Source organism: Epinephelus moara, chromosome 19 (genome assembly GCF_006386435.1).
Source record: "Epinephelus moara isolate mb chromosome 19, YSFRI_EMoa_1.0, whole genome shotgun sequence".
NCBI lineage: Eukaryota > Metazoa > Chordata > Actinopteri > Perciformes > Serranidae > Epinephelus > Epinephelus moara.
This window is the reverse complement of record NC_065524.1, coordinates 25,919,481-25,946,067: the sequence shown is the minus strand read 5'-3', so window position 1 is coordinate 25,946,067 and position 26,587 is coordinate 25,919,481. Positions and strand designations below refer to the sequence as shown.

The following is a 26,587-nucleotide window of genomic DNA, read 5'->3' as shown; positions in this document are numbered from 1 at the left end:
TACCACGTGGTCGCTTGCCAAAGATGCAACAAATTGCGATGCGCGAGTGTAAAAGAAACGTGTTTTCACAGTGACTAACCGGAGCTGTCGCCTAAAAGGAAATAAAATGTAAACGGATTTTGCCGTTTGTTATTACAGTGACATTCGAGCCTGTTTTGCTCTCACGGAGCCTTTTAACAGTTGGAACGAGAGACGTGGAATCTGATTGGCCGGCGTCAGGGATACACAGGAACCCACCAATCAGATCGGTTGGCAGATTCAGGTGGTAAATCCTGACCCTGCCTCTGACTGTAACACGGCCCAGAGCTCTGAGCTCTCCCTCGTAGTGTATTTTCAAGCCCTGCCTCGGTTGCTTCCCTTCCCCTGTTCCGCCATTAAAGCCCGTCAGCTTGGCGTTTGGGAATCGGGGAAGAGGATGAAAATGATTTAAGGCGTCCAAGCGGACGGCCCCGAGGGACGGGACTAGGGGGGGTTCTCGCCCGCGGAATGTATGGACCTTCAGCTGCCAACTAAACGGCGCCCCAAAGAAGTAAATATGCGGTTAGTGTCGGCCAAGTGAGAGAAGCCTGAGTTCGGATCGGAGTGGGTTTCTCTGGACGCTGGAGGGGGGACGCTCGGAGAAACTCCATTTGTTTTGGCCGCGGTGGGAGACTGAGGAGTGTAAACACAGCAAAGCAAAGGTAAGCGTTGAGTGTGTCTTCTTGTGGAGTTGATAAGGGCCTCTCCAACGGTTACAGGCGGACCGGGGGCAAAACATAATCCCGTAACGTTAGCGAGCAGCCAGCTAGCTTGGCTGTAATTCCTGACTGGCAACGGAACCAACGTATCCTATAGTTGTCATGTAGGAGAAACGGCTAGCTCTGTAAACAGTATAGCATTAGTAGCTAGTTTATTTAAGTAAGTAATGTTAGCCGTTAACACACACGACAAAAGTCAGTTGAATGTATGAATTGTGAGCACGACATTTGCTAGTCACGAGTAAACAGGTTGAACGTGACTACCGTGGCTGTTAAACACGGGCAACATTCCGCTTTTGATATTAATTTTTGGCTAGCTTTACACACATAACCCGCAGCTTTCCACCGGAGGAATCGTGTCCCCTCAAATGTGTTGAATACCTCACGGTGTGTTGGTAAACTTGGAGGCGTGGTGTAAACACAGCAACTACAGCCAACTCCTCCGCGAGCTGTCCCAGCCAGCCAACTTTATCTTATTAGTCCTTGTCTCGTAAATTATGCTCGCAATGTAACACAGGCACATATGGTTTGAGTCATTCGGTTTCATATGTAGGTAATAGGGCTTTGGGGCGAATTCAATTTCAGTGCATCAGTAAGTGTCTTAACCAGTCACGCGCCTCCCTGCTTGGTGTCTGGTTTCATATGTCCTTGTATCTTGTTACCCAGCTCGGTTGTAGGGGACACTTGCCCAGTGTATGTAACTTACTGTATGTGTTCAAAGCCAGTGTCAGGTTTTAATGGAGCCGTGGAGATTCAGCGCTGCACTCCAGTTCCTGCACTTTTCTGTCTGGGTGACAAAGTTAAATATTGCTTCCTTATTAGTGCCAGGTCAAGAGCAAACAGCACTGTAGATTTTTGCAAGTGTCTGACAGTAAATGGCCCAGAGTGACACAGGTGGCTGTAATAAAGCATGCTTTGTCATGGTTTTAAGAGAGATTTACAACTGGAAACATGGAAAGTTGAGAACCATATTTTGTCTCAAGTGTACTGTTAATCAGTTTACCTTTGAGTTATGAGATTTTCTTTTTAATTATGTTGTGTAGTACAATATGTTTATTTGGCATCACATCAAAGTGTTTTGCTAAAATGCCCTGTTTTTTTTTTCTTTGCACCCCAGTGTACTGCTTGCTGTGTGATCTCCTTAAGAGTGGATCTGCCGAGCTGAGAACCCCTCTGAACGGCAGGAATCCTCCCTCAGCGGCGGTGCGACGATGACCGAGCTGGTTGCCAAGTGGGCCTGTGAATACTGCACATACGAGAACTGGCCGTCAGCCATCAAGTGCACCATGTGCCGCGCTCAGAGGCCCAGCGGGGGTGCCATCATTACTGAGGAGCCCTTCAAGAGCAGCCCTGCTCTGGATGCCAGTCTGCACCAGTGGGACCCTGCAGGCCTCAGCAACAGCCCAACCCAGGGAGGCTCCAGCTTACTTATTTGTCCAGACTCCAGCGCCCGACCCCGTGTCCGCATCGCTGATGTACCTGAGACCAGTAGCAAGTGGTCGTGCCACATGTGCACCTACTTGAACTGGCCTCGGGCTATCCGTTGTACCCAGTGCCTGTGCCAGAGGCAACAGGCTCAACAACAGCAGCATGGGCAACATGCAACGCATCAAGGACATCACACCCAGCAGCCACGCAGCCCCACAGAATCACCCCAGACCTCAGGCTCTGGATGCCGCCCTGCTCCCCCAGCCACCACTACAGACCCCTGTGAGGAATATAATGACCGAAACAGGCTCAACACTCACGCACAGCACTGGACCTGCACTGCCTGCACTTACGAAAACTGGGCCAAGGCACTCAAATGTGTGGTGTGCGACCACCCCAGGCCGAACAGCCTACTAGCTGAACCTATCAAACTGGCGTCAGAGCCTGAGAGCCAACAGCCCTCCTCAAAACTTAATGAACAGGACAGGGACAACAGGAGGGGTGTTGTTGGGCATGTGGTCGGGCAAGGAGTAGGGAGTGTGGTAAGTGGAGTGGGGGGTTGTAGCAGCAGCCAAAGGAGGTCACCCCCGACCTCAAAATGTGAGTCAGAGGTGAACATGGACTTTCAGAGGATTGAACTGGCGTCAGGGGCTGGGATTGGGAGCAAAGAGGAGCTGGAGGTGGATTTCAAAAAACTGAAGCAGATTAAGAACAGGATGAGAAGGACTGATTGGCTCTTCCTCAATGCCTGCGTCGGTGAGTTTGGAGAATATATGATTTAAATGAAGTACATTCAACTTGTTCATCTTGTGTTTTGTTATGTTACGATGTGTGCAATGAGTCAATTGACTGATGTAGGGCAGGCCAACAGAGAAATGGGTGAGTGTGAAATGAGATTTTCCAGAATTTGTGTGAAGGATTAATAAGGTATTGCTATCTGGAATACTGAAGTTGAAATCCTGTTTTTATAGCAGAGTCCGGGTGATTCTGATTCCCATCCTACTGATGCTGATATATTGTGTGCGCAGAAATCCCCTGCATTCAGCTAGTGTAAAAGTTTCCTACACAAACAGTGAGTGTCCGGCCACCCACACTGTAGACTGGTGAATGTGGAGTGGGAGGGAGGATGAACATTTTAAGAACAACTAGTGATTGCTTTTTTTTCCCACTCACACACCACTATCTCACTGTTTCTCCTGCCTTCGCCATGGCTACGTAGAGTTTGTTCTGCACACCCACTCAACCTCCAGTCCATTTTCCTTATATGCCTCCTTGACAGACAATTCTTCTGTGTTGCACTGACAGCACAAATTTGACAGCCATGCTTGTATTTGATTTCCCGATGAAGCCGTTGCAGTGATTAATAGTAATACGGTTTTACAGGCTGCTACATCCTTAAAGCACAGGAATACATCGGGTCTGAATGTCAGAGAAACATCACTGTAGTTAGTTTTCTTCTGGTCCTACACTGGGTCTCTTGCTGCATGTGACAGGGTGAATTCCCTCATGCCTGTGTGGCTTGTCCCCTTGGGAGCAAGTCTCGTCTGGTCAGGGTGTCTGATGTGAGTGGGTCTGATTTCTTTTAGCATATTCAAGTGTTAGCTCTCCTTATCTGATCGGAAGTTTCTCCATTGTCCCTTGAAGGAAATGAAATCCAAGCCATGTCAGAAATCTCTTCCTATTTGCCAGCAAATTCATTACGTGTACTTTAGAAATTTTTAGGTGTGTGCTGCTGACGATTCTTTTCATGATCGATATCTGCTTATTGTTTCCTCAATTAATCATTCGGCCTTGGGAAAAATGCCCATTACGGTTTCCCAGTGCACAAGTAGACGTATGCATATTGTTTATTTAATCTGACCAGCAGCCCCCAAGCCCCACAGAAAACAAGAGAAGCAGCAAATATTCACGTAAGGAGCTGGAACCAGAATATTTTTGGCATTTTTTGCTTGATAAAATTGTTTCCTGTTTACTAATCAACTAATTGCTTTGGCAGCTCAAGAAATATTATTTGAGTGTCTGTTTTTTTGCCCTCAAATATTTCCACAGTGGAACAAACATGTACATAGTTTGCACACCGCTGTTTGCCAGTAAACCCACAATGCAATGCTCCTGAGATGACATGCAAGTTACACCAATGCTTCACCACATTTCGTCAGCTGTGACACAAGCTGGTGATGATTCACAAGTATTTGATATCTCAATTTATCGCTTACATTATAGCACTTGGGTGTAATTATCATACTATAGTGAGTGACTGAGGTGTGACCCAGCTGCAGGCCCCGCTGTGTTTAGGAGAGGCAAGTGAGCTTGTCCTCTGTTGCGAGGGAAGGTTTAGGTTATAAACGTAGAGACGTTACTGTTTGTCAACAGTGGCCTCAGAAAGTTCTTATAGACGCTCTTGTTTCCTTCACTTAAAATAGTATGACCCATGCAACAGAAGTCAAAAATAAACAAGTCTTGGGCAACAGTAAATACCTTCGCTCCTATAATGTGGATGACCCTAGATCAACTTGCTGTTCTCAGCTGGTGTTGCTTACACCTGTGCAGGAAAAGCGCAGATGTAATTAATAGCATTATAAATGGCTGTGGTTAATTTAAGTCCTCAGGAAGAAATGTCAGTGAGCTAACACACACAACACCAATGAACCTGGATTTAAATGGAGCGTGATTAATGACACTTACGCATTTCCGGTGATGTGAAAAATCACTATATCCTTCTTATTTTTTTTGTTTCTTCAAATTGGTAAATCCACAAAGATGTTTTGCTCTCCAAGAGCTTCTGTAAAAACTGCCCATTAAATAGGGAGTCAAACTGGGGCCACTCACTGCATATAACATCCATCTTCACAACTAATAATGTGTCAGACTTAGCCCTCAATACTTATTTTTTTACACTCTTCTGCTGATGGGGTGAGATGATTTCACTTGTCTCCAGTGCAGGTTTTATTAAATGTCTAGAAACGAGTGTCAGTTCCTTCAGACAGGACAAATGAGGCATATTGCTACATTATTATAAAGGATATTATCCTGACAAAACATTTCCAGTTGCATTTATCAATTTAGTCCGAAGCAAAACAGAAATTGGGTACAATCCATGCCACAGTCGGAAGAAACAATGTGACTTGAAAACTGGTGGAATAATCTCATGTTCTTCTGCTTTTTTAAGGAAAATAAAGGTCAAATAACTTGGTAGAAAACTCACTTTTGCAGTGTGGGGAAACAAAACAGGGCAGAGGAAGGAGGTCATGATAGATGTAGTAAGCAGTGTGGTTTACCTTGCTTTTGTTGGCCTATTTCAAATCCTAACTGTGGTGGACCTGCTTCGTTTGACTAACTTTGTTTCAGGCTACTGCCAGGATATGTGTATGGAGCTCCAAAGAAACCCCAAAGTCAGTTTTTTAACCAACAATATTACATATTAACTGTAAGAGAGAACCTGACATGGGGGTGTATTACGTACTGAAGTGGCTTGTTCCACAGGTAAATGTATCAATCACGAATAGATTTTACAGCACCAACATTTTTCTGATGTCTGTTGTTCATTTCACCATAACAGAGGTGGCCACTATCCACATTAGTGAAAGAAAAGTCCATGCACTGCGTGGAGAAAAAAGACCAGCGTCACTTAGCCTGATCCATTCCCCATCGTCGCTCTCTTTTAAGTGTACGCCTGTTTGCATATTTTGCGCCTTTTGTGTTCTCTAAAAGATCTGTGGGTACAGTACTGACTGCAGGGCTACAGGCACGCCCACACTAATGGAGTGTTTTGTGGAAAGTGGTTGTGATCCCTCTCTATCACACTGCGCTCCTATTGTGTAGTTTCTCTCCTCATCTCTCACAGTGCTAGCCAGCTCCACATGGCACAGCGAGTCCTTCCACCCACTCCATGTCTCTCTCGCTCTCCGGTCTCACTCACACACACAGATTATGCAGCTGAGCATTGTGTGTGGTCTTTTGACGCGAGAACAAAAGCTCAACAGTGTTTAATGCTGTCAAATGTACGAGAGAATACTACATGGGCATTTACTGTATTTGCTAGAAATGGAAAGAGAAATTTTGCTGTGTGGCACTGAAATTAATTTACACGTTCATGTTTGATTTGATTTGATTCTGTCATAATAGCACGCTTGTCTAAATAGTTTATTCTCTTCAGACAGATAATAGCTTTGGCCATATCTGGCTCTGTCGCTGGTTTGATCACAGTAATGGAAGCTGGTGCTGAAACCTTCTGAACTTTTCTTGTGTCAAGCTGATCATACAACCACCCTCATTTCATTGTTAGTCGACTTTTATTACCGTGTGTGCTGTTGCTTTGGTTTAGGAGCTGGACTGAAGATATACTCAGGAGTTTAGTTCACTGATGGAGATATCGGCCATAGAGATGTCTGCCTTCTCTCAAATATAATGGAACTAGATGGCACTCTGCTGGGCAGAGTGCGAAAAAATACATTTTAAAACTTAAACAGTAATGTCTCCCACTAGAAATCATGACCCAATTACTTAAGATAAAGATGTAGTAATAATAATATTAATAATAATAATAAACTTTATTTATGTGGCACCTTTCAGAACACAGTTACAAAGTGCTGTACAGGAGGAAAAAGGAGAATAAAACAAATAACATGTCATAAAATGTCACCAAAGTAAAAGGTAAAACAAGGAAGGCCAAAATTTAAGTCAAGATAAAAATAGGAAATAAAATCAATAAGATAGCAATAAACTGGACAGCTCAGATAAAGTCAGAATATGCTTTCCGCTAGAAGTATAGGAGAGACTTAAACAAAGCCCGTGACTCAGACAGCCTTATACCTTCGGGCAGGTCATTCCAGAGCCTCAGGGTCCTGATTGCAAAAGCTCTGTCCCATTTAGTCCTCAGTCTGGACTCTGAAACAAGCAGAAGACCTCTACCCGAGGATCTTAAACTACGCAGAGGTTAATAAGTGACTAACAGGTCTGAATTGCAATCTGGAGCCAGGCCATGAAGAGCCTTAAAAGTAATCCAGTAGATTTTAAAGTCAATCCTAAAACAAACAAGGAACCAATGTAAGAAGGCTAAAATTGGTGTGCTGCGGTTGTACTTCTTGGTAAGATAATCCACAGACCTTTTGTGAGCAGTTCCATGTAGGAACTATTTTCTCTCTTTCTTACCAAACTATACCTGGCAACTGTATCGGCATGTGGAAGGAAGTGCACATCTATTGCTAGCTCACCTAGCACCATTTAGCTAGCTAACATTACAGCTCAGCAGAGGAGGACGCCATCTCGTGCTATCACAAGCACAAGCTTCTCGTCCATGAGTAGATGCACTCTTTCTTCTTGCGAGAGACATTGCTGTTGAGTTTTAAAAATTTTTTTGCCACTTTGAGCACCACAGCTAATATCTCCATCACTCGGCAACTCACACCAAAGCAATCTAGACTGATAAACAGCACCACTCATAAGAGGAAAAACATGTATGTTTGATTTTGTAATGACCTGTCCTTAAAAAGTTCACAGTTGAACATCTGGGTAGTCTGTGTGTCTTTAAGAGGGAGTTCACTATAATGTTAACTTACGCAGTGTAATGACTTCAAAGCAAAAGACTGTAGACGGCAGTATGCTTTCTGCTGCAGACCCATTTGTTTCCACAGTTTGACTGTCTCGGGGAATAGATCTGCACGTGAGTTTGTGTGCTGGTGGTTAACATAAATAGCTTCTGTCAGATACTAATGCTTTGTGACAAAAAAAGGAAAGAAAAACAAACACCTGCATCTGTCGGATCAAAAACATCCTTCAGCCTTCTCACACTAAGATCTAAGCCTGGAGATTAAGAGGGGAAAAAATAACTGACAGATTACAGTGTGGCCCCCTATTGTCTTTTCTCCTTGACTTCAAAGTCAGTGAAGTCTTAGAGCTGTTAGAGCTGCCACAGAGATAAAGCACATTCTGATCTCTAATATTTTACACTTCATGATTGAGCACTGAATGTCTTTTGCACAGGGTTGTGCTTAAGTTAAGTAATTTTTGTGTTCGTTGTGCAAAGTCGTGTTGTGGTTTTTAACCACAGTGATCAACATGTTCAAAGAACAGTTATTAAGGGAGCATGTTCTAAACAAATCTTAACAGATAAACTCCTTGTTTTACTTCTCAGATCTTTTAATTTGTCCTCATGTTGTTATTTCTGTGTTTGAAAACGTCTCCTTAAAAAGCACTTGTGTTGCTTCTTATTAAATGCAAAATGTTCTTTTTGTGCAAACTGCCTTATTGGTTCTACTATAACAAAGGTCTTCTCTTTAAAAGTATCAGAGGAAAAGTTTTATTAATGTGACCTTTTTCCTTTCTCTCTGTCTGGAAGGTGTTGTGGAAGGTGACCTGGCAGCTGTGGAGGCCTACAAGTCATCAGGAGGTGACATCGCACGACAGCTGACATCAGATGAGGTGCGCCTATTAAATCGGCCCTCAGCATTTGATGACGGCTTCACGCTGGTTCACCTCGCCATCCGCTTCCAGAGGCAGGACATGCTGGCTGTGTTACTCACGGAGGTCAGTAGAGACAACCAACAGATTGTTTGAATCTGTTAATATCTTTGAATAAAAGTCAATCACACACACTAATGAAACAAACATAAATATGACCTTCTTTCACATGAAAAACGTTTTTTTAGTTAACTGCTTCAAAAGCCTCTTTACAATTCCTTCTTTATTATCTATTTTATATTGCCATGAAATCAGGCGACATGCTGATGCAGTGGTTAGCATTGTCACCTCACAGCAAGAGGGTTCCTGGTTTGAACCCTGGGGAAGGGGAGCCCTTTTGTGCAGAGTTTGCATTCTCTCCTGGTGTCAGTGTGGGTTTTCTTCGGGTACTCCGGCTTCCTCCCACAGTCCAAAGACACGCAGGTTAATTGGTGACTCTAAATTGTCCGTAGGTGTGAATGTGAGTGTGAATGGTTGTCTGTCTCTATATGTCAGCCCTGTGATAGTCTGGTGACCTGTCCAGGGTGTATCCTGCCTCTCGCCCAATGTCAGCTGGGATAGGCTTCATACCCCTGCGACCCATAACAGGATAAGCGGCTACGGAAAATGAATGAATGAATGAATGAATGTGAAAACATCAACAAATTTCTCCTGAAAACATGTGTATTTATTCAGATTTCTTACCAAAAACTAAATCTACAGGATTACATTTGACCACATCATGATGAAGTCATAATTTACCTTTGCCCAATACTCATATTTATTGAATAGAGCTTGAACGTTTTATAATGTAACTCAATGTAGCATCCGTAAGCTGTTAGTTCTGGTCACTACCTGCAAACAGCTAACATTGACAAGCTCTCCTGCTGACTTCAACACACATTTGTTTGTTCACAATGTAGCATCATCAGATAAAAAGGCACATCCCCTGTCCTTTATTCCCGAAGTTGTCCTGGGGAAGATCCACGTTCCCAAGGTGGGATCCAAGATCCCAAGAAACACGTTTTCCATTGCCTCAGGACGCCAGTAGTCTTGAGCCTTCTTTGTAGCCTGTGCAAAATTGATGTGACACAACAGAAAAACATCGGCCACTACCATCGGCTAATGTTGTCTTATCTGCTGCTAGGCCAGTGGCAGTCAACAAGACAAATATTGGCTGATACAGATGTGCGGCTAATAAATCAGTGTATCCCTCAAAATTTAAGTCTTCTGTGTCAGTCATTTGCCCTGCTACGTCAATCAGATTTGTTTCTCATTCTCCCATACCTCCTGTAATTAAAAAAGGATAAACAAAATTAAAAATACTGAGCATAATCATTCTCTGCAATTTAAAAGCTTTAAAAAAAATCAGGAAACCAAAAGCTATTTTGTAAAAATTGGAGGGTTTCCGGTGGAATTTACGCCCTTAAATTATGGGTATGATTGCAGCAGTACTTGTTTCTGGGTCAGCGATGATGCAGCTTTTTCTTGCAAAGTCTTTTAATCTCAACATCCAATGAGATCAGCCAGGAGCAATCACAAGGGCAAAGGGTCTGTGGAGAGGAAAAGGGACTTGAATCCAACCACACAGTCCTCTCTCTGTGCCTGCAGGAAGTTTCCAGTGTAATAGCCCTTACTATATTCATAATGATCTCATGTTGTTAATGGTTTGTATAGTAACATGTTGAAAATGTAGGCTCCCAGGTGTGTCAGTGTGACAAGAAGGCTCATTGAGCTAATTCGTGCGTGCGTGTGTGTGTGTGTGTGTTTGTCTGCAGTGTGCACATGCTGAGGTTGATCGCGGCTCGCTTGCCGTCAGCACTGTGATCCCAGATTATCTGTATACACACCTCTCCTCCCACACTCGCTCGCTGTCCCAGTTTCTTTTCCGAGGGGGTCAGTTACTAACCGCTGGCTCATGCCCCGAAAATGCTTCAGAGCCGACAACTGCTTGAGCACCAAACACAGATACATGTCTTGTCCTAGAGGCAACTTAGATTAGATTAGTGAAAGTAAAATTAGATCGGATCTCTGAGTCACCTACCTAAACACACAAAAAGTCATGCCTTTTGTAATTAGTCAGGCTCCAAGTAATCTGGAAGGATCATTTCACTTAGAGCCGTGCTGTTCTTACAGTATATGCGCTGAATTCTTATTCAGCAGCCATCACTAGCCCTGAGGTAAAAGGCAATAACTGTAATTCCTACAACCCAAAACTTTCCCCCCAAAAGCAGTAATTGTTGAAAGGGTTCTTGTGTTTAATGGCGTCTCTGGGAATCTTCACAACTTCGAAAATGTGTTTAAGCTGCGAGACATCGATAGTCTCAAGCTTGTCACCCTGTCATAATTTTGCGTCTTCCCTTTTAATTTCTTCCTCTGTAGCCTTTCTGTTTCACACCTCTTAGACAGCAGTGTAGCATGTGATACAGTTGGTCACTGCGTGCAGGTCACAGCTTTTTTGTTTTGTGGTTTATTGTGAAATACGACCTGACGCAATAGTTAGACATGCTCTTGTGCTCTTGCTCAATTATCAGCCCCTGTCATATACTCCTTTATATTTAGATTATACTTCCTTCCCTTTATCCTCTCTTCCCTGCAGGTGTCCCAACAGGCAGCCAAGTGTATTCCAGCCATGGTGTGTCCTGAGCTCACCGAGCAGATCCGTCGTGAGGTGGCGGCCTCTCTTCACCAGCGCAAGGGAGACTTCACCTGCTACTTCCTCACTGACCTGGTGACCTTCACGTTGCCTGCAGGTCAGCACCACAAACAAATGTGCAGTTGTCTTTACACAATAGGCACAAATGTCACAACACGAAATCCAGAAGCTGTCAAAGTGTACTTTCTGTGTTGTGTATAAGGGTAACTTAAAACTCTGTCGCCGAAGAAACCCAGTGCAGCCATCCCCCCCCCCTGGCTTGCCAAGTGTGTGATAGAAAGCTTGTTTTGTTTACTTGTGGCGTATGAAATTGCTTGTTGTTCGGATGCTGAGGGGACATAATGCTACGGTTGTCTCTTTCCAACTGCAGAAGACGGAGGCTACCTCTGGCTCACTATTTGAGTATTGTTCTTGCATACTGAGTATACCAGCCAGCCAACGATGCGTGTCTCTCGTTCATAACAAGGCTATATTTAGCAATTTTGCCAATGACTCTCTGTAAAATTGCATGCATTCATTTCTATTTCTGTTGAATTTCTTTGTGTGGAACAGCTATTATGGTCCAGTCTGTTGCTGGTGGCTAAGCTAAGGATTTTTGTTATTGTGGAGTGTTCAGGACAATGCAGACCTTGGCTTCTGGCCACTATAGAAAGCTGTTCTGTTCAGTTCCACAAAGTCACTGCATTCATTTATTTTTGCTGAAGAATAAGCCACTGTGTTGACAGGAGCTCCGAGCATGCAGTGAAAGCCAGTGGCCATTGTGGAAAGAACAAAACATGGTGGCTTGAGTTGAAATGAGCCACTGCAGAAAAAAAAATCTAGTTGACCTTTTCAGTCATTTCAGTGACGTAAGTAATTAAGATCTTATTTATAAAGCACCTACGGACACAAAGAACAAATAAATTACAACCCCTATACAGGGAAGGGAAGGCAAGGCAATAGGGCAGGCAGGCGGGTTTTGAGAACGTTTTTGACACAGTTTACAGACTCAGCTGATCTAACAGAGGGAGGGTGAGACAGTTGAGGCGGGATGAGGCCCCAGCGGCAAAAGCGCAATCACCCTTGGATTTGCAGACGGAGTGTGGTATGAGTAAGAGCCCTTTGTCGGATGATCTTCATGGCCTAGAAGTGGTATAAGGATGTAAGAGTACAGAGGTGTATGAATGGGCAAGACCATGTAAGGCCTTGTATGCGATAAGCAGTGTCTGGAAGTCGGTTCTGTACTGTACGGTGAGCCACTGAAAGGATGCGAGGATTGGTGTGTTGGGGATCGACAGTTGGATTTAGTGTTGCACGAGTTGCAGGTGGGACAGGATTAAGTGTTATAACTAGTTGGAATACTTCACCCACAGATGACTCACCCTGTGTTTCATTGAATTTGTGAAGAAAACTTTGTTTTTCAGGCTTCCTGTTGGTGAACAAATAATCCAGAAATGGAGAAAATTCTAATGAATTGACGCCAGAAGAGTATGTGTTTAACAACAGCAAAACTATATCAAACGTCCATTAAGAAACGCTCACACAACTAATGCAGTATTATCCAGTGCGATCAGTATTTCCCAAACAGACAGCCCTTTCCCATGGGATATTCAACTGAAAGTGAAACTTCTCTACGCTCTCTTCAAAGCCGACAAAAACATTTGACCTCGCTGAACATGGCAGCTGCTGGTCTACTGCTGATCAGTTGGTTGGTTTGTGTTACTGTGTGACTTAGGTGTTTTAATGGGTTCGTTCAGATTCACTGAAGTCATACTATAACACAAACTATCAATCAGGGCAGTGGTAGACCAGCAGCTGCCATGTTCAGAGAGGTAAAATTACTGGTTTTGTCAATGGAGTCTGGCTTTGAAGAGAGCAGACATTCACTTTTAATTCAGTTTCCTGACACAAAGGGCCTTCTGTTTGGGAACTACTGAGCACAAAACGTGGATACAAGCTGAAATGAGTTTCCTGAGAGATAGGGTAAGGAGCTCAGATATCCGGAGGGAGCTCGGAGTAGAGACGCTGCTCCTTCATATCGAAAGGGGTCAGTCGAGGTGGCTCCTTTGCGCCTACTGTTAGAGGTGGTCCGGGCACGTCCAACTGGTAGGAGGCCTGGGGACCAAAAGGTTGGGCTTACATATTTCTTCTGGCCTGGAAACGCCTCGGGGTCCTTGAAGAGGAGCCGGAAAGCATTGTTGGGGAAAGGGGCGTCTGGAATACTTTGCTTAACCTGCTGCCCCAGCGACCTGGCTTCGGATAAGCGTTTGAAAATGGATGGATGGATGAGCATGAAACGTTATAAAGGAGACTTGGACAATACTACATGAGTTATGTGAGAGTTTGTAAATGAATGTTTTGGTACAGTTTTGCTGTTGTTAAACACGGACCCCTTTGAATTCCATTCATCAAGAATTTTCTCAGATTTTGGATGCTTCATTCAGCAAGGAGGCATGTGAGGAAATCAAGTTTTCCTCACAAATTCAGTGTAACCTTGGATTGAGTAATTGATATACAAATGGTCATTAGGTGAGTGAAATGCTCCTTTAAGAAGAGGTTAACACATACCTCACATAAAATATGAATAAAACTAAGACTTCACTTTTCATGCATCTGTGTCCCTTCCATTACCACCCTCTTTTGATTTCTGTTACTCACTTCTCATCTGTTGCTTCATTTCAGACATCGAGGACTTGCCCCCAGCAGTTCAGGAGAAGCTGTTTGATGAGGTGCTGGACCGAGACGTACAAAAAGGTGAAATATTTACTCTATAAACTTCACGACTCAGTGTTGCAGTAAGACCTATCACACGCTGTGCTTACATATGGATGCAATTTCTTTGAGAGAAAGAAACCAGATCCAAGATGACAGCGATGGTCTGGCTTGGCAAACGGAGGGAGCACCCTCACAAACTGTGTACTATAATGGGAAGGCTGCCGAAATACTGGCAGTGTTATATTACTTGTATCTTTCCTCTTGCCAGCACAGCGTTTTGCCTGCCTGCTTGTCACTCGGCCAGGCGGTCTGTCTTTATCGTGTGTACCAGTTGCGTCTGCCCTAATCAGCCTAATTGAGTTTTAGGGATTTCTCTGATCCCCACTGAATGATTGTACTTCCTCTCAGCCCACACACACACACAAATATAAACACACATTTAAAAGGCATTGCTTTCTGCAACCCTCTTTCTTTAGTTTCCTGCTTATTTGTGTGCTCTGTTTAATTATTCCAGTGTGTCAAATCTTGGGCACTGCAGCACAGGTACAAAGAGACACAGAAAGCCGAATTTTACCTTCAGGATTCTCTCTGGATGTGTTTGCTTGCACTTCAATAAGTGGTTTTGGCAGAAACATGAAATGTTATAGTGAACGGAAAACCTTGTCTCCTTTCTCAGGTTAAGGGATTAAGCTAAGGCCACTTAACACTGCGTAAAACCTGATTACCTTGCCATGTAAACCCATCAGGATGCATGGTATGTGTGTGTATTGGCAGGGGAAAATGCAGGACAGGGAAAGTATCATGGTAGCAATGTAGTATAATGCAGGAAAAATCATTTCTGGAAGCTTTGTATCCAGAATAATTTAATACTTCGGCTGATTTAAAATAATCAAAACCATATTGATCCTGTTATATTGTTGCTCTTGTTTCCATAAACTTAAAAGCTCAACTACTAAATAAATCAGTTATTCAAGCTAATTTGTAAATTTCAAACACATGGTCACAGTAAGAAAAGACTGAGTGTTCTCCCACGACAGAGCCATTTGTTTCACTGCACCACCAGTCCAAATGCTCCAACTCCCAAAAAACTGTGAAAATTTTAAAGGGACTGTTCTCCACAAAATCAAAAATACAGATTTATCCTCTATTTATCAATCCAGATTGTTTTGGTATGAGTTGCTGAGTATTGGAGATATTAGCCGCAGAGGTGTCTGTCACTAGAATATAGCCGGCACTCAACTTGTAGTGCTTCAAGTGCCAAACATGTCTCATTTCAGAAATCATGACCCAGTTACTCAAGATAATCCACAAACTTTGTTGAAAGTTTCATGTAGGAACTATTTTCTTTCTACTGAACTACACCACCAACTGTAGAAGGAAAGCATGCCCCTACACTAGCTCACCTAGCACCACTGAGATAGCTAAAGTTACAGCTCATCAGAGGAGGAAACTATTAATGTTTACGTCTCGCGCTGTCATGAGCATGAGCCTCTCGTCCATGAGTAGATGCATGCTTTCTTGGTTTTGAAAAAAATATATAATTATGCCCAAAAAAGCTGTTTATGCTTTCACTTTGCATCATGTTTCTGCCATAAATATTAGCACGTACAGTAAGAGGCAGGGTGGGGGAGTTTACATGTTCTCCCTGTGTCAGCATGGGTTTTCTTCAGGTACTCCAGCTTCCTCCCACAGTCCAAAGACATGCAGGTTAACTGGTGACTCTCAGTTGGCAGTTGGTGTGAATGTGAGTGTGAATAGTGTCTGTCTCTTTGTGTTAGCTCTGCGATAGTCCAGAGTGTACCGGGATAGGCTCCAGCCCCCTGTGACCCCTAACTGGATAAGCGGTTACAGAAATTGAATGAATGAATGAACGAGTAAGAGGTATCTGTACACTGTATATTGTATGTGGTTTCCTGCTGTGACCTGACTTCTCGCAGTCATCCGGTTTTGTGGTGCACATGCAAATCTCTGTAAACATCTAGATGTCAAATCTGTTCTGACAGGTGTGAGTTGTTACTGACACTCTCCCAAACAGTCCTTTTAAATGCCATCACCTGTCTTGCAACTTGGGAAACCCCCGACTATGGACTCTATACACACATTTCACATTCTTACTACACTGTCCTCTCTTTGAGGTAAAACAGCCACAGAGCTTTGGCAAAGAGACACAGTACTCAACTTATTCTCCCCTCTTGTTCAGAACTTGAAGAGGAGTCTCCCATCATCAACTGGTCGCTGGAGCTCGGGACCAGGTTGGACAGTCGATTGTATGCTCTGTGGAACCGCACGGCCGGGGACTGTCTCCTCGACTCCGTGCTGCAGGCTACGTGGGGCATCTACGACAAGGACTCAGTGCTCCGCAAGACCCTCCACGACAGCCTGCACGACTGCTCTCACTGGTGAGACCTGCAGATCAGGGACTAGGAGCACAGATTACAGTGTGTTGTAGTCCTTAAAAACACAACCTGTGAACAGTACTCTTCCTAACTGTTCATACATAATGCACCACACAATAATAGTGGTTGGTGCTCCCATGCTGCTTTTCAGGAGAATGTTTTTAATTAGCGGAGACTTTAACTTGAGCTAACAAGGTGAATATACTGCCTTTTTTATGTACATGTACGGCAGACTGAATACAAAGGTGTTTTTACATCAAAGTCTTGACCATTGCAGCCTCAGCAAAACATCCATATCGCATCATGTTACGCTTCAAACATTTAGCCGACTGTTTAACACAGTTATGTTTACAAAAAACAAGCAGGTCGAGTTTTAGTGTCTCGCTCAAGGACACAGAAACAGCTCAAACTTGACATTCAACGGTCTCAAGTTTCGTTCTGTTTCTCTATAGCATTGCATGACTGCGTTGGAAATTGGGACATGCGGTTTAGAGGTTGGGACGTATACCAAGAATCCAAAGTCTGGACTGAAGGCTCATGCAGAGATCTGAGACTTTGATGTAGAAATGAGAGGCTTTGACTGGGGATTTAGACCAGTCACACACATTTTAGAGGAGATTAATAAACAAGTGTAAAGTTGGGAACAATTTAAGGCCTGAGACTGATTCTGCAGGAACACAACAGCCCAGTGTGACTCATGTCTATTTCTAAGACACTGTGGGTTTTGCAGTGAGAAAATTACTATTTAGATATAATGAGTAATTGCCATCCGACCTCAACCACAACAGAGATGAATAGCAGTCACACGCCTTTCTGCACAGAGAGGTCAATTAATGTCAACAGACAAAACAGTATTTGTATGGTTTCGGTCTGCAGGTTTTACACGCGCTGGAAGGAGTGGGAGTCGTGGTATTCCCAGAGCTTCGGCCTGCACTTTTCCCTTCGGGAGGAACAGTGGCAGGAAGACTGGGCTTTCATCCTCTCCCTGGCTAGTCAGGTACATGCACATGAAAGCAAACATGCACATGAATATGGAGGACGGGAGCTTGATGTGCTTAAAATGTGACACACTAATGATGTATGAATTATGCAAGAAGCTTTACTGCTCTTACTGCGGTATACTTAATCTGTAATGCCCTCTGAAAGTGCATCCTGTCTATCATCAGCACTTCTCTGCCTCTCACTGCTCTGTGTGACCTCATAGACTAAGTATTTTGGGTGGATTGTTATTACATCTGGGTGTGAAAGCACAGTAATTGTGTTTTTTCATGTATTAACACTTGCTGTGGTAACTTGGCAGAAGGAATGTACAGTTTTCAAGAATCCTTGCCTCGTAGTTTCACAGACTCCGGCTTTCTAACTGTATTTTTCCCTTTGTGTTGTGCTTTTCTTTTACAGCCAGGATCCAGCTTGGAGCAGACCCACATTTTTGTTCTTGCACACATACTTCGTAGGCCTATTATCGTCTATGGAGTGAAGTATTACAAAAGTTTCCGTGGCGAAACGCTCGGGTACACCCGTTTTCAAGGTGAGGAGTCAGCCGACTGTTTGGACTGAAAGTGTTTTGGTTTAATATCATTAAATGTGGAGCGCAGCTCCGTTCCCGTGGCCGTAGAAGGACTAGACTTTGTGAAATAGCTCCAGCCTACATGTGTCTGCATAGCTTACATAGCTGACATAACTGCCCCTCTGAACTGTCAGTAATTGCTATTTACAACATGTATCAGGCTAGTGTCTTTCATTTAAGGGGTATTTTAGTACTGTATGACTCAAAATAACACGAACAACGGAACAAAACACACCCGCCTGCCTTAGGAGCAGCAGTGGAAGAACTAGTCAGGTCTTTAAATAGAGTAAAAGTGCTAATACTACACTGTGAAAGCAAGTAAAAGTCCTGCACTCAAAACCTTACTTAAGTAAAAGTATGAAAGTATAATCAGCACAATGTACTTAAAGTATTAAAATGAAAAGTGCCCATGATGCAGAAAAAAAGTCACTGTCAGAGTTTTACTATTAAATATTTAAATATGATGTTTTAATATCACTGCTGCATTAATCTGTATGTTACATCTTACTGCTGCAGACGATGAAGATTGTGCTAATTTTAACTTCTTCATATAGTACTGAGGTAGTTTAATGTACAGCAGTACATCATATTTGTAAGATCATCATATGTTTGTCGCATTGCTGTCCTGTGAGAACCACGTATCTTTAAAACATTTCCTAGTGTCCGAAACCAGCCCTGTTTTCAGCTTTGTGACGATGCAGCTGATCCCAGAGGGTTTTAAAAGTTTATTTAGCTCAGGAAGTAGAAGAATTTTCTCAACACACCAAGGAACACTTCACCCTTCAGTTTATCACAAACACTCAGCATTAACACATCTCAAATAACATGGTCTTCACTGGACAGGAGGGGCTTAAAATGTTATCTGAAAAGTGAATAAAGCTGTCAGATAACAGTAGTGAGGTAAAAAGTACAATATTTGCCTTTGAGATTTAGTCAAGTATGAAGTTGCATAAGATGGAAATACTCATGTAAAGTACAAGCACCTCAGATTTGTAGTTAAAGGGACAGTTGCCAGCTTTATTATCAATCTAGATTGTTTTAGTGTGTTGGAGATATCGGTTGTAGAGATGTCTGCCTTCTCTTCAATATAAGGGAACTAGATGGTCCTCCAAGTGCCAAAAAAATAAATAGGAAAACTCAACAGCAATGTCTCTTGGTTTCTCGAGATAATCCACAGACTTTGTTATGAGCAATTTCATGCAAGAAGGGTTTCCTTTTTCCCAAATTTCACCAATCACATCATCGCAAAGAAGGAAGCATGCTTGTACTCAAGGATGAGGGGCTCATGCATGCTAACCTGAGCTATCTAATGTTAGCTTAGCCGAGGAAGACGCCATCGATGTTTACATCTCACGCTGTCACGAGGACAAGTCTCTTTTCCATGAGTAGATGCACGCTTCCTTCTTCGCAATGATACGGTTGGTGGGTGTAGTTTAGTAGAAAGAAAATAGTTCTTCAATGAAACTGCTCACAACAAGGTCTGTGGATTATCTTGAGTAACTGGGTCATGATTTCTGGAAAGAGACATTGCTGTCGGGTTTTTCAAATGTATTTTTTGGCACTTTGAGCACCACAAGCCGAGTGCCATCTATATTAGAGAGAAGGCAGACATCTCTACGTCCGATATCTCCAACACTCTGCAACTCTCACCAAAACAATCTAGACTGATAAAAAGCACTACAGGTAAGAGGAAAAAAGTATTTTGGATTTTTGGGTGAACTCTCCATTTAAGTACAGTAAATGTAAAGAGTTATATTCCACTGCTACATAGGAGCACACTGTATGAGATGTGTATTGAGATGCCATGAAGTGTTCCACACACACATCCAAAAGCATGTGAACATGTGTAAACCATCAGAAACAATCCTGCGAGCGTGGAGCGCGGGCTCTACGTTTATGGCTCGCAGTAAAAACAACCTGGATTCAGTTTGCCTGCTGAGTGATGCTGCACAGGGGATGATGAAAGTGCTCTGTAATGGCCAACTGCTTGTGGTAAAGCCCGCCTGATGGATCCGTGATTTACTGTTGCCAGGAGCCAATGTAAAACACACAGAGGGAGGCGCACATATGGGCGCCTATAGGGAGGGGAGGAGCAGCTCAGTCTAAGTGGTGACCAAGTGAACCCAGTAAAAAGAAAGAAACAGTGGTTACTGGGAGAGTAGCTAAACAGAGGCCTCTCAATTGTGGTGTCAGTTACAGAAGTATTCACGAGGTGTGAGAGCTGCTTTGTGTGTGATGGGACTGAAGAAATATGAGACTTATGACATTGGGCAGATGTTTTCTGCTTTGTTTTGTGCATAACCAGTGTGTCATTATGTAGTTAACATTGACAATGTGATGGGATGTTTCCAGTGGTGGAATGTAACTTATACAAACTTTTAGAGAAAAAATTACTTTTTACTTCATTTATTTGGCAGCTATAGTTGGTACACATGTACAGTTAATAAAATATGATGCCTTAATCCTGATTTAACAGTGCAACAATATACAATTGTTCAAATAAGCTTCAGCTTAAAATGCTTTTATACATTTTAATGCATCTGTGAAAATAATCCTGTAATGCAGCTCTAATCCTGCTGTATTGCTTTTACTTATGATACTATAAATACATGTTGCAGATAAGACTTTATACTTTTGAATATCAGACTTTAACATGTAATGGAATATTTTTACATTGTGATATCAGGGTGGCAGCGGGTTCTTAAAAAGTTTTAAAATGTCTTAAATACACATTTACTAATAAAAGGCCTTACAAAAGTTGGGTTAAATTCAGATTGAATGGATCTTAAATGTTTTTTTAGTCGCATCACTGAATTTCATTTTACCAGGAGGGAAACACTATTTAACGGGGCACCATACTTTGATACAACACCTGTATATGCACAACGCCCCTATATTTGCCCCCTCACACACAGATCACTCAATGAATCTGCATCGTTAAACTAAGACCTTGCATGCTATGGAAAAAATGGGAAAATGTAAGTGTAAGGACAAATAACTTGAATAAATAACAACAATTACCTGTGGTGATTAAAGCCAGTGCCTGGAAATTTTCACGAAGCAAACTAAGCTGTATGTCGAAGGTGTTTCAAATGTGGTAGAATGTGGATCAGGCGGGTGGAATCGCACACGCAAAGCCGTGAGCACAGAAAGTATCGTCAGGGTCATTTTTACTGTTCATTTTTAACTGACATTAGTGTGTTTACTTGGAAAGAGTATATTTTCGCTTTTGGTGTGTATTTCTATAGCGAGTTTGGTCTTAAATTGGTATTACAAAGGTCTTAAAAAGTTAAATTTAACTTGTTCATACCAATGGATATGGCTACTTTTACTAACATATAGGATATGAAAACTTGTTCCATCACAGATTTCCTATCCTCTTTTATTTTCCCCCCAAATTGTTCCAACATGTTATAAGACGTTCTTAATTTAATTTGGCCTAACATTTCCATCATCAAATGATAGCCCTTGATTTACGTCCTCATCAAAAGAACATGTGTGTAAAAAAAACAAAGTTTTATTGAAGGGGGAAAAACAAAAATACTTAAATTAAAAATATACCGTGCAGGAATTTTCTGAAAAGCAATGTATAGATAGAGGTAATCCCTCTCAATTCATCACCTATGACTCACTAGAAGTGTGCGGCGGTATAATTTTCTGCCGAGACTCTGCCCTTTGCCTGTATCTTCTTATTTTCCTTACTTTCTGTGTTTGGGACATTTATGGGCGTGTACCCTCACAACGCTCAGGTGAGGTCGAGGCTTTATAAAAAGGTAGCGACCAGCTGCCAGACTTTAAGCAGCAAGCATCAAAGAGACACAGTGCAGAAAAAAAATGCATATATAGTGAGGCAAAACACCAAATGAGAGGGAATCTAGGGTTGGCTTTAAACTTCACTTTTGCTGGCAAGCGTGTTTACAAATACTAACCAACAACCCTGCATGGCATACCTCAGGGCTATTCAAAGACGGCTGGGACGCGCTCTTTGACCCCATGGAAGCTGTGAGGTATGACACGTGTGCAATGTAACTGGAGCTGTGATGTTGGAGGGTCACAGCAGAAAGTGTTAGAAATAAAGGGAGGGGGTGCGCTCAGGTGCTCTTTGGGTGAGCTCGGCCTGACAGAACTTTGGATACACTCAAATTAATGGTGGCCAATATACAATAGAACGTTTGCATATAGAAAGCAATAATTGCAGAGTTGTCACCTATATCTTTATTTTACCGATAAAAAGATTCCGACCCCGAGCCGACTGTGGATGCCTTGGTGAAATAAATCCCCAATGTTCTACGATAGTGCGCCTGCTATTGAGCCTTTCGGCAACTGCAGACCAGATTTCACTGTGCATGTGCTGTTCTCCACTGATATGACGTGATATAACACCGTGACTTCTCTTTTTAACCTCCTTAGTATACCTTTATGTTAGACACAAGACACATTCCACCCTCGAACAAAGCGTCAGAAAAATCTATGGTTGTAACTTATGCTGTCCTCAGTATGAGTAATGTACTGTGTAGTGTTAAAGTAGATTTTTGTTCTCTTTGAAAGCTTATTACACTGAGCTGTAAAAGCACCAAAACCTCTGCAGACCAAGAGGAAACCCTGAATATCCTCAGAACAAATGCAAAAACAGTGTTTCTGAAGTAGTAATTAACACTAATATATCTTTTATAAGTCACAGCGCTGTGAGAGGAATAAATCAAGATGAACAATTTCTTAATCACTCTAAAACGTTCATGATGTATACAGTCATTAAAATTCAGCCATTAATGAGGAAATATTTGTTAGACAGAAAAGTGATTCATCATACTTGATATGAAGATGCAGTTTCTTATTATTTGTCCAATACATTTAAACATAGAATTACTGTTTCAAGCACTAAACTCTGCGCATTAACAACTGTAAAACTGATTTTTAAAAAGTAATGATACTCAAACAACATGTTTTACAACAAAGATTTAGATTTTCATTTTATTTTTTAGAGTAATGAAATTAAACTCTCGTTGTCTCCTCCCCGCCTCCCTGCAGGTGTGTACTTGCCCCTTTTGTGGGAGCAGAGTTTCTGCTGGAAGAGCCCCATCGCTCTGGGCTACACGCGGGGCCACTTCTCAGCACTGGTGGCCATGGAGAACGATGGCTTCGACAATCGCGGCGCGGGCGCCAACCTCAACACAGACGACGACGTGACGGTCACGTTCCTGCCACTGGTCGACAGCGAGAGGAAGCTGCTTCACATTCACTTCCTCTCAGCGCAGGAAGTAAGGACCTCCTCCTCTCTGTCCACACATTTCCTTTTTTGTCTTTTTGAATTTACAGTGAATTTGTGTGTTATGGGCATGAAATCAGTTTACTTACAGGCTTAATGTCCTCTGTGTCAGCACTAGTTTTAGTGGATAGTTAAAAAAAATGTAAGTGGGGTTATCTATATGTAGTAGGGCTGTCAAGCGATTGAAAAAAATAATTGCTGTGATTAATTAATTTAAATTAATTGCTTACATCAATTTTTGCTGTAAAATTATTTAAAATATTTAAATTCAAATTAATTTTGGCAAATGTGTCGTAGTAAAACTGCTGGATTTTTTCGGACACAATTGTCCCCCTGTCCTCTACCAGCGAAACTGGTCTACAATCCAATGCAATCCATTTTGTAAGGGAGTTAGTCGGTCACAGGTAGACTTATTCAGTTTGTGTCTGAACGCCTGGTTGTGTGTGTTTTGCTAGCGCTAGCATCAGAGGCTGTGCTAGCTCAGACCTCCAGGTTCACTGCTAAATGCTTTGCCTTGAGGTGATATTTCAGGCGTGAAGCACTCCGATGGTACAGCAATTCCTTACTGCAGATAATGCAGAGAACAGTGTTGACACAGAAGCTCAGCAATGTACTGCTGTGGACAGGGGCAGCAACAAAAGCATTTTAGCCACCTAAAAAAAAGTCAGTATCATTTTACGTGTATGCAATATTTAGAATATTTTTGTCGCTTTACCTTGCTGTTAGACAACCCTTTCTGACAGGAACTGAAGCCATTATTTATGCTCTCTTCAAAGCCAGACTCCTTTGACAAAAGCAGTAATTTTACCTTGCAGATTACATGAGTTGCTGATCTACGGCTGCCACTGTCAGTTAGTTTGTTTGTGCTATTTTGCGACTTTGGAAAATTTGAAGCAACCATTTAAAACACCAAGGTAATGCAATAACACAAACTAACTTACTGACAGAGGCAGCATTAGACCAGCACCTCCTGTGTTCTGCAGGGTAAATTTACTGCTTTTGTCAATGGAGTCTGGCTTTGAAGAGAGCATAGATAATGGCGTCAGTTCCCCATCAGAAAGGGCTGTTGGTAAGGTAAAGCAATGAAAATACTCTAAATATAGCGTACACTTAAACTGATACTGAAAATACGTTTTGAAAATCCACAAAATAATAGGAACTATCCCTTTAAGAGACACAGTGCTACAGCAGGAGTACATAGATTTAGATTTAGCCTAGTGACATGGCTCCCTCTTATGGCGGTATTTGCTTCCCCTTGTTCTTCAGATGGGTAATGAAGAACAACAGGAGAAGCTGCTGCGGGAGTGGTTGGACTGCTGTGTGACAGAGGGCGGTGTTCTGGTGGCGCTTCAGAAAAGCTCCCGCCGCCGCAACCACCCGCTCGTCACCCAGATGGTGGAGAAGTGGCTGGACGGCTACCGGCAGATCCGCCCCTGCGCCTCTTTGTCTGACGGCGAAGAGGAGGAAGACGATGACGACGAGTGACAAAACTGAAGCAGAGGGGGGGAGGGAGGCGGTCTGCAGGGGGCAGGACTCCTCCCTCTCCTCTCTCTTACAGCTTTTGTTTTTTGTTTTTGTTTTCCTTTCCTGACACGGACAAACTGTGAAAGCCTTCAGGAGAGGACAGGGAACCACAAGCCCCCACCCACCCACCACCTCTGACAGAAGACACTCTTCTAGCACACGCAGGCACTTGGATATATACACTTAAAACACACTCAACACGGACAAAACTGAGACTGACAAACTGCTGCGAAACACAGATTCGGTGATGGAATAAAGGTTTACGAATGCAAAATGACCTTTTGATTTGTTTCGAATTTTCAAATGTAAAGGAAAAAAGGAATCTTTATCCATAGATGTAAATGCATGTGGTTGTTTAACAAAAAAAATCGTATAAGGAAATATACCAGCATTGACTCAAATCAACACTTTATATCTGTTCAGTGTGGGCACTGACAAAAGCACACTTCCAAATTGAACTTTTTGAAGTTTTCTTTTTTTCCAGTTTCAGAGTTGGCTTGTTTAGCGTTTTGTTTTTGAATGGGCAGGGACAAAGCCAATAAATAACATTATCTTTAGAAATCCAGAGATTGTGTAATAATAAATGACTTTAATCCTTATTACTAAGCACTGCACATTTATTAAAACATTTCTATATAAATACAGTATCATTGCTTGAATTAAGGTCATATATGAAGCTCTTGAAAAGGGAGATTTTCCTTTTACAAGTGAAATCTACACTCATTAAGGTTTAGCACACAAACATTCATGTTGGATCTTTTGGTTTACCTACCTTTTTTTTTCAGACTGATTGAATTGAGAAATGTGTGTGTGCGCGTGCGTGTGTGTTTTTTCTTCTCTGAACTTACTCTACATATTTATTGTTTGGAAACTTATGAGCTAATAAGAGCTTTCTGTATATTTTTTCTCCTTTTTGTGGTTTTTGTTAATTATTCTCAATCTTGATGAAGACACGTTGCACAGAAACACTGTTGCTGTGAGGAAAGAACCAATCATGACCATCAGTGAAAAGTTTACTTACGTTGTTGCGTGCGATTTAGTACCTCATCTGGATGCCTAAAATCTGGTGCTTTGTTTTTTTCTTCTTTTGGGCAGGCGAGTGCGAGACACATTCAAACCCTCGAGTCACTCGTCTCATTGTTGTCTCCTATTTCATCTTTGTCCCTTCTTTCCCCATAGCATTTGTTGTCAAGGTCACCCTCATGGTACATGTCAGTTCACCTTTGTAACGCCTGTTTGTTGTCATTATGTGAAACCATCTTTTAAGTTTTTGATTAAGGTCGTTGTGAGACTGCAACATATAAAACCAAAGCTGACAGAAAAAAAAAATAGAAAAAAAACACGAGTTGTCGTTACTTTATTTGCTGTGAATGTTTTGCATTTTGTTTTTTTCTTGCCATTGCGTACTGTAACCTCTTTCGTGTTTCATTCAAGTCATACATGTTTTGAGCATCACCTGTATGTTGCTTTGTATTTATGCAATAGTTGCAGTTGTGACTATGATGGTTTGTGGATTTAGGCCTGACTTCACTATACAGAGTGTAACGCAAGGAACAGGCAAAATAAGGAAAAAAAAAAATAAAGGAAAACCTTTTTGAATGTCCAACTAAACTGTTTCCCGTCTGACATTTTTAGTTATCAATTCTGTTATTTTTAAAGCACATTTCTAATGTCACACAACATTGTGCCTAAGTTTGTAGCACCCTCTAGTGGATTTAAAATGTGTGACAACAAGCAGGTCAGTTGAAGGTCATGAATAATTAACACTTATTTTTATCCCATTTAGTATTAGCAAGCTGTATAAAGATTTACGCTTGAATTAGGTTTAGATTTAATTTCAGATGTGTTAAATTAGTAAATAAAAGTAAAGTTAATATATGG

The 26,587-nt window shown here is 42.2% G+C and overlaps 1 protein-coding gene across 1 annotated transcript; it reads left to right on the top strand.

Moving 5' to 3' along the window:
- The first annotated feature begins 300 nt into the window (after positions 1–300).
- zranb1b (zinc finger, RAN-binding domain containing 1b) lies at positions 301–26,317 on the top strand. The gene is made up of 10 exons (XM_050071512.1): positions 301–680; positions 1,855–2,921; positions 8,503–8,690; positions 11,203–11,356; positions 13,921–13,992; positions 16,154–16,352; positions 17,226–17,346; positions 17,748–17,877; positions 22,945–23,174; positions 24,449–26,317. The coding sequence occupies exons 2-10, from the start codon at positions 1,949–1,951 to the stop codon at positions 24,665–24,667; spliced, it is 2,286 nt and encodes a 761-aa protein (XP_049927469.1). The 5' UTR covers positions 301–680; positions 1,855–1,948; the 3' UTR covers positions 24,668–26,317.
- Positions 26,318–26,587: the final 270 nt, after the last annotated feature.